Raw genomic sequence first — 8,621 nt, 5'->3', positions numbered from 1 at the left:
CAAGCCGGGCGCCGGGTGGGAACCGAGGCCGCCCGGAGCCCGCGCTCCCGCAGCCGGCGACTGCAGCCCACCTCTGCGGAGACAAAGGTTAGGGAAAGAGGGGGTGCGGCTCGGGGAAGGCAGGGGGGGGCACTCGCCTGGGAAATCAGGAAAAAGGCCGTGGAGGCGAGCGGCGCCTGCACATGACCAGCCGCAGCCAATGACGACCGCAAATAGGTCATAAAAAGGTCTATTACCAAGTTGTAAATTTTCTTCAAACAAAAAGGAATTTACTGCAATTCCTTGCGGATTTTGCACGTACAGCTAGCAAGCGCCATGTTTTTGTCCTCTTTCTCTCCTCTCGTTTCTCTTCTCTTCTCTCTCCCTCCTCCCATTTTCTCTCTCCCTCCCTCCCACTTTCTCCCTCTTTCCCGTTTCTTTCTCCTCCCCTTACTTTCTCCCCCCCAACACACACACAGACACATACACTTTCTCTCTCCCTTTTCACCCCTTCTCTCTCCTTCCATCCCCCCAGGTCTCTCTCTCTCTCATCTTCCTTCCTCTCTCTCTCTCCTCTGTCTTTCCTTCTCTATATTCTATTCCTCTACTCTCTCTGCCACCTTTCCGTCCATGATTCTGACTCGTTACCTTTTCTAAGAATTTCTGGTTTTGTTTTGATATGCCTCTAAACAGCTGCCCAAATTGGCGTTGTGTTAGAGGGGAAATGAGTGTAGTGTATTCCCAGGCGCTTGCATTGGTGATCCTGGCAGTCACCACCCTCCAAATTTCCTGGAGAGGGGGGTGACACTCGGCTTCTCCTCCCCTTACAGAAAGGCCAGCCCCAGAAGGCAGCCCAGCACTTTTGGGTTTTGCCCCTCTCATCTTTTGGCAAGCCAGCGCCAGCGATCTTGCACAGAAAACCTGTGATCTGCAGGCCAAGAAATCCCATGCTCCTTCCTAAACCCTCTCCAACATAAATTGGGGTCCCTCCCATTTCTTGGGGTTTCTGCGGTAGGAGAGTGTCATAGTCTTTTTACAAACAGTCAGTGGGTTTTAACTTTTTTTCAGAGGGAACCATAGCAGCAGCCAGAGTTTTAAAAAATGTTCTCTCTCTCCTCTGTCCACCCCCAGAGAGTCACCAACCAGCTCAAAGGCTGGGAATGGTTTTAGATACTTGTCAACTTCTCAGAAAAAAAAAAGGGGGGGGGTGAGCTCCCAATGCCTGGTCTTTATCTCAGCAGAAATATCCTTTTGGTCAGTCCTGGGTTAGAAGAAAAGCAATCTTTCTGGATCCCCTCTGGAACCCTTTGTTTGAAGTCTCCCCTAAGTGCAATTCTCATTTCTGTGGAATTTAATTCTAGTTCCTTTCTTCCCTTGCCCCCCAAATGTCTGTCCATTGAAAAGCCTGCTCAATACAATGTTGAAAACAGGATTTATTGATTCAGGAAAAGAGCAACTCCTGTTTCATTCTTTAAAAAAAAAGTCATTTTTCTTCAAAGGTAGGAGTCACCCTTCCCTTGCACTTCTGATAGGTGCTGCTCCAGTGAACCTCAGCTTAAAAGTAAATGTCCTTGGCTAGTCCTAGCATTCCCCTCATCATGAATACCTGGGCATGGCCATCCAGGCTTCAGAGCCTGCTACCTGAAAGAAATACCCCCCCCCATTTTTTCAAGGGCACTGTCTTTGGGTTTCTAGTAATATGTTTGTGAATATTTGCATTGGATGTCTATGTGTAAGTTCTCTGTTATTAACATCCTCACACCCAGTGAGTAAGTACCTTAGGTGTGCACCTAAGCAGGAAGTGCCTAGCACCCTCTGGAGCAGGCCATTTGTATTTCGTGAAAAATTTCCCATGACTTGGGATGTTTCTGATTAAGGGACTTTTGTTGCCATCTGCCAGCAAGTGTCATATTCTTTCTACAAAAAAAATCAGTGGGTTTTAGCCTTTTTTGAACGGAACCATAGAGCAGCCAGGGTCCTTTAGAATGTTCTCTCTCTTCCCCTGTTCACCCCCAGATGCCCAAGGATTCAGCAAGCATTGGGGAAGCAGAGGACACATCTTGGATGTAAAATAGCAATACATTCTCCACTGAAGAATAATAGAACAATGTTTTTAATTATAGAAGGATATGGGGCAAGTTGTTGGGCCCTCCCAAGCTAGGACTTTACACTGGTCTATTCATGTGGAACTGAACAGATTGTTCAATTCTAAAATTTTCTGAGAAATAATCTCAATTGTCATATTTCCTCTTCTCCTCTACTCAGATAAAAGCAGAGCTTTATGGCCCTCCTTTTCAGCTTGGGGAAGAAGGCTGGGAAAAGATTCTTTGCACTGAAAAGGCAGCTATATTTGCACTCCCCCCCCACCACCACCACCCAGTGCAAAGATAAGGGATGTGTTGGGCTTTGTGGAACATCACAAAGTGGCAATCCCTGAATTGATTTCTCTCTAGGAACCATTGAGACTCCCACCCTCTTTTGTTTCTGGTCCTTGCAAACAGAGAACCTAAATCATTTAAAAGGCGTGGTTCTTTCATTCAATGTTAACATTACAGTGTTCTATTTTTCTCTAAACGGTTTACAAACCTCTCTAAGCAGATTCCCTAAGCAGTCCAGGGAAGAGAAGCAGTTGCCTGGGTTTGTATAGGGTTCTCTGAAGGCTTATGCAAATTTCTGCAGCAAAAAATGTTTGCCGCACCCCTCAGATATTTTGAGCCAATTAGAAGGGCATCTACTGGGCTTGTCACTGCGAGTCTGTCTGCATGAAACACCATGATGAGTGATTTCTAGCCACTGTAAGAAAGAAGGTGGTGAGTGTATGTGATGTGTAATTCCCTAAGCTCTTTATTAGGAGACAAATCTATGTTTTTCTCAGCTACAAAAGGAAACAACATACCGACATTTATTACCAACACTTTCCGCACATGTGTAATCTATGTATATATACAAACCCACCAAATCTATACCAAAAAGTAATCGTTCGTATATGTACAAATACACCAGTAATTGCAAGAGTTGTTTTCTGTACATGAACTACGAGTTTACTATGTGGCAGGGGAATGACAGGGCCAGAAGGTACAGCACTTCCAGAGTGGCACAGACAGGAAATAAGGACATTTTCACCCACCGCTTCCTTCTAGAATTCCACATCCATCCATGTCCCAGGTTCCCCACCTGATAGTCTCGCTCGTATCAGTGGCTCTAAAAGTGATATTTGGGGAGTTTTCTTAAGTGGGAGACAGCAAATTTTGCTCCTAGAGGAATCCCTTAAACGGAGGGCAGCTGGAGGCTAGCCAGTGGCCTCTGGCCAGCTTACCCCCACTCTCCCACAGGCTGTTCCCTAGTCACGCTCTCAGGCACCGGGTATCCTTGCTCTGTATCAGCCAACAGCGTCTCGGGCAGCACACAGAGCAAAATGTTTCCAAATCCAGCATGCACGTTTGCAGCTGTCTCCTCTCCTGCAAGTGTTTCTTAAGCCCTGAACCACCCTACCACCCATGACTTAAAATTGTCTTTCCTGGCTCAGGTCAGCGAAGGCCACAGCCATTGTCTCTTCCCTGGATAGAAAGTCAGGTGGTGCTTTGCCTCTGCCCAGATCAGTGACATTTCCTTGGTCCTTGAAGCAGCACGCGAACAGCCCACCAATGCTTGAAGGTTTGATCCAACCCTGAAACTGTAGGATTCCATTTACTTACCTGTGCAATAAATGTCACTGTGGAAATTAAATGTACCTCTTTTTAAAATAAGGCACTTAGAAAAAGCAGAGCTCTTCAGTATCTACCTGCCAAAGGTGCTGTCTCTTTGCAGGGAGAAATGTTTACTTGAATAGCTCCTCTCCTGCCCCTCTTCCCCCTTCTCCTCTGTCATAAAATGGCAGCTGCAGGAGCAGCCTCAAATGGAAAATGGATATCTTGTTAATAACAGATCCCAAAGCCCAGCATTAGTGCAGGCTCAGCAGAATAAACGGTGGTGTAACCTGGACTCTGGGCCGTCCCCCACTGGGCCTACAACCCGAGTCCTTTGTGACGTTCAAAGCTTTCGCAGTATCTTAGCAAGGTTATTTAGAGCAAGATGAAGCTAGGGTAGCCTAGCCAGCCCTCTCCGGAATGAAAGTGAGCTTCCTACCGCCCTGTACTTATTTATTTTTATAGCATGTATGCATGTAACCCCGACCTTTGTTTCTCAAATAGGTGCTTTAGCAGAACGTTGCCTTCATGTGAGCAAAGGCAATTGTTCCTGACTCAGGAAAAGGGTTATTTGTGGCGCTCAAAGACACTAGCTCTAGAAAAAAATCATTTCTTTATTAAGGAGCTAGCTATGTTCTGGAGTGGTTGTTTACACTCAGATTTTTCTGTATTTGCTCTCAGGGCTTGTTTCAAATGGCGAGGCCATCCTGGAGAACAACAGAGGACGTACCAACCGACATCTGAGATGCACATAGCAAGTTGGATCAAAATGAGCATGCAAACAGAGCAAAGGAAATACAAATAAATATGGCACCTACTCAAAAATAAAAAGAATCACAGCGGCAGCCACAGCATTGAGAACTAACAATTTCAGTGGATACCAAACGGAGTTCAAAACGAAAGGAAGTTGAGAAAGTAGAGGCATTCTACAAAGCGACCTGCCGGAGTGAAAAGTTAATGAATGAAAATGTTATAATTGGCTTTTCAAGTATTCATTCACTCTAGATTATTAAATTGTCATAATTTGTATAGGCTATAGGAAAATTATTAAATGTCAACTTTGACATTGCCCTGAACTTCTGTCACTGGCCCAACATTTTCCTCAAACTTCAGGAAGCTGCAGAGCCCGGACTCCACATCACACTCTTCAGTTAACATGTGCTTTTCAAACATTTGGCCCAGACTTTTCCCAGAGATACTACGTTTACAAAATAAAGAAACCTCTTAGGAGTAAACAAAAGGCACCTGAACCATTATAAAAGCAAAGATAAAAATACATAAATAATACATTTTAATCAAATAAAATAAAGTAAATATTCTGCAGGCATAATTTTTAAAAAAATTAATAGACTTCTTTTAATTTACTCACCATAAAGAAAAAATTTAAAATGTTCAAGTGCACTTGATTAATAAAGTATTTTATACTCAATTCTTTAGTGCTAAATCATTAGGAAGTTTATGTTATTGAGGCAAATCACCAGCTCAGACATTAAAAACTACCATTATAAAAATTTTGCTATAAAGTCAGTATCAAATGACCCTTATATAGGGCAGCTCAAGGACTGTTTCTATCTGATACAAGAAACATTGAACACCCAAATCCCTCTCACAGCGCAGAAACCTCAAGAGCAGTGACAAGAAGGTAGCTTGAAATACAGGCAAAGTCCTTCCAACAAAGAGACTTGGTGGTGTCCACCAGCATATGTTGATCATCATCTTTACTAGTCTGTGGCAAAAACGTCAAGGTGGAAGTTAATTCGTCGGGCCTTCAGTCCTGTCTTCCTCCAGCTCTTGGGCTTCCTTTTTAGCTTCCCCATCCTTCACCTCCTGTCGGGACACCGGGAATTTGTCCTTGTTGTTCTCCTTTTTCCACTTCATTCTCCTGTTCTGGAACCAGATTTTTACCTGTCTCTCGGTGAGGGCTAGGGCGTGGGAAACCTCGATTCTTCTCTTTCTGGTCAGATAAGGGTTAAAAAGGAATTCCTTTTCCAACTCTAGGGTTTGGAAACGACTATAGGTTTGTCTCCCTCTTCGTCGACCAGGAGCTGCTGATTTAAAAATAAAAAAAAGAGGAAAATAAACGTTTTTTAAAAATGTAATGGTGCCTCTGCCGGTTGCTAGAGGTTTCTGGAGTGGGTCTAAGGGATGAAATATGCACAACTCTCTTTAGCTCTGATATAAATATATAGATGCGCAGGCAAGAGAGAGAGAGGGGTCTTCACAATTATCCTGCCCCCATCATCTTTTCGTGGTTTCTACTTTAAGGGGGAAAGTCTGTATTACTTTATGAATAAGAGCCACTGGAGCTACACAAGAAGGAAGAGGAGAGGAAGAGGAAAACGCAGTTTTAAAGCTAGAACGTGAGATGAAAGCAGATTTCACCCCCTCTCCCCACTTAAAAAAAAAATAGAAAAACAACTGCATCCCAACCTTGCGGTCTCATCCAGGGAAACATTTGAGAAGGAGACGAACTCTGATTTAAGTGGTCTGGGTCCTCGCCAATATTACCACTAGACGATTTACAGTCAGGATATTGTACCAGCTCGGCCTCTTGCTGGGTCGTAAAAATCGGCTGTCTCTGTAAGTTATCGTATCCGTAAAACTTCGCGGGCTCCCCGTGACAGGCAACGCCGCCGCAGGGGGGCGGCGGAGGCGGGTGCGGAGGAGGAGGGGGCACGGTCTGGTAGGCTGCGGCCGGGCTGGCTCCGCCGGCGTGGAAGTAGTCCTGGCCGGGGCCCGGGCCGCCCCCGCCAGCGCACCCCGGCCCGGCGGGCGGCGGCGACGGGTGCGGGTGCGCGTGCGCCTGCGGGGGCGCGTGCGGGAAGCCGGCGGCGCTGTTGCCATAGAGCTGCAGGGCGGCGGCGTGGCGGCCGCCGACCTCGGGCGAGAAGTGACAGTCGTAGTAAGTGGGATTGATGGCCTCGCCCGCCGCGGCCGCCGCCTTGTACTTGGAGTACAGCGGGTTCACGAAGTACGAGCTCATCGGAGCGGCAGCGGCTGCGGCCCGGGGCCGAGATAGGGAGGCCGCGGGCGGGGCGGCGCGGGGCGGCGCAGGCAGGGAGCGCGCCTCGGCGCGGCCGCACTGCCGCAGGGACCTCTGGGGCAGCCGCCCGAGCCGCCGGGGTACGTTGCTGCTGCCGTCCGCCCGCCCGCCCGCGCGTCGCCTCTCAGGCTCGGCTGCCGCGGGCGCTCGGCTACTGGGCACTCATGCCCGGCTCCTGTCCCCGCCGCCTCGGCCTCGCGCCGCTCCGTTGCGGGTCGCGGGGCCTCACCCAGTCCCCGCGATCACCGCCCGTCTGGCCTCTCCCAGCGAGCGCCGGCTCGGCCGCAATATAATTGCCGGCGCCCGGGTGACCTGCCCTGCTGCCTCCACTGTTTCCTCTCAGGCACCAGGCGGCCCTCTGCGCACCGGGACAAGAAAAAAAGTGCACGCGGCCCACGGGGACACTGTTTGCCTTTGGTTTACAAACCCCCGCTCTGGAGGGAAAAGAAAAAAAAACACCCTCTGCCCGCCGCCACCTCACCTCAACCCCCCCGCGACCCCCTCCCACCGCTCTCGCCGCCGCCGAGGCTGCCGTCCCCGTGCGCCCCAGCGAGGCATTTTCGCCCCACGCCACTGAGCCGAGAGGGAGCGAGATGGGAGCGAGATAACCGCGCGGAGGGATCCGCGCGGAGGCGCCAACGTTGCTCTCGACGGAACTGCTCACGCTGACCGGGAAATGCCTCCGCCAGCCTTAAAGGGGGCCCGTAAAGCCGCACTGCCAAGGGCTCGGGTGCCCCTGGGGACCAAAGGAATGTGGGCCGCGGCCAGGGGGCGGGGGCGCGGCAGAACCTTACACTTGGGGCGGGGGGAGGCAGGAAGGCCACTCCCAGGAGGCTGCAGAGCAAATGACTCTCTCCCCTGGCCCCTGGAGCAGCTCTGCGGAAGTTGGCCGTGGCTTTTGCATTTCTGAACACGAGGGCGCAGCCCAGGGAAAATGGGCAAGCAGTGTAGACGGACCGGACCGGACCGGACTGTATATTTTGGGTTAGGTCCTAGTTTGATTAAAGGCCACAGGTGAGCCCCAAACCTGGCATTATCAAAGTGAATCGGAGTCCTTCTTTTCCAGGCGAGCAGACCTTGTGGAAATGAGATGTACATTTACCCTTGACGCACTGCACGCCTGGCTGAGGCTCCCAGGTTAATTGATATTTAATGGAAATCATGCCCATGAATATAGTTTCCATCATTTCACTCTTGATAGACGTCAGCGCCAGGCGCAGTGCGGAGGCTGAAGAATGTGGGAAGGGAGGCATTAACATTGCTGAGGGACTAAATAGAAAAGCGGACAGAAATGTTCCAAAGCGGGGACACACGCTGGGTTGCATGGTCGTTCCTCCGGCTGGACACGCGGCTCCTGGGTCTCAGCCCAGGTGTGGAATGGACCTGGGCAGGCAGTGGCCCCGGGCGGAGCACGGGGGACCGATGCCTATGAGTTCTCCACCCCTCATCGAGCCTCGGGGCCGGCGTTCAGATCGTGCCGGTTCCAGGCGGCTGCGGGCGGCGCCCATCTCCGGCTTAACGATTCTAGTTCATCTGCCAAGCCTAATTATTGCAGAGGGCAGGCGCCGGGTTTAGCTTTAAAAGTTACTAATTTTTCCAAAAGGAAAGAAAGAGGAGGCTCATCCTAGCTTGTTAAGTATAAAGAGAAACGTCCCGAGTCATATGGGCTAGTCGAATGTGAATGCAAAATATTCCTGATATTTGAAGCTCGCTCTAAAACTGCTTGACGTTACACCACCTTCTCTGCCCCATATTTCTCTCCCCCCTCTACTCCAGTCTTAATATCCAATAAATTGTGATAGGTTTCTGTTGAGTGAGTTTTTCCCTCGCCTGCTTGGACTTTTTCGTGCGTTCTTTGGGTGACCGAGCCCTTTCCCTTGGTAGATAATCCATTGTTGTAAGGGCACCAGGCC

General features: G+C 49.5%; 1 protein-coding gene across 2 annotated transcripts; it reads right to left on the bottom strand.

The window, feature by feature from the left end:
- Positions 1-4,261: 4,261 nt before the first annotated feature.
- Positions 4,262-8,621, bottom strand: HOXD8 (homeobox D8). Of its 2 annotated transcripts, none has more exons than XM_066345481.1 (2): positions 6,096-8,621; positions 4,262-5,710 (listed from the first exon to the last, which is right to left on the bottom strand). In XM_066345481.1, the coding sequence occupies exons 1-2, from the start codon at positions 6,646-6,648 to the stop codon at positions 5,418-5,420; spliced, it is 846 nt and encodes a 281-aa protein (XP_066201578.1). In that variant the 5' UTR covers positions 6,649-8,621; the 3' UTR covers positions 4,262-5,417. The 2 variants fall into 2 exon arrangements, with proteins under 2 accessions (XP_066201578.1, XP_066201577.1); XM_066345480.1 differs by having other exon boundaries at positions 4,262-5,713; positions 6,096-8,599.

The sequence above is a fragment of the Saccopteryx leptura genome, chromosome 7 (assembly GCF_036850995.1).
Source record: "Saccopteryx leptura isolate mSacLep1 chromosome 7, mSacLep1_pri_phased_curated, whole genome shotgun sequence".
NCBI classification, from domain to species: domain Eukaryota; kingdom Metazoa; phylum Chordata; class Mammalia; order Chiroptera; family Emballonuridae; genus Saccopteryx; species Saccopteryx leptura.
The sequence above is the reverse complement of the archived record's forward strand: the minus strand, read 5'-3'. Positions and strand labels throughout refer to the sequence as shown.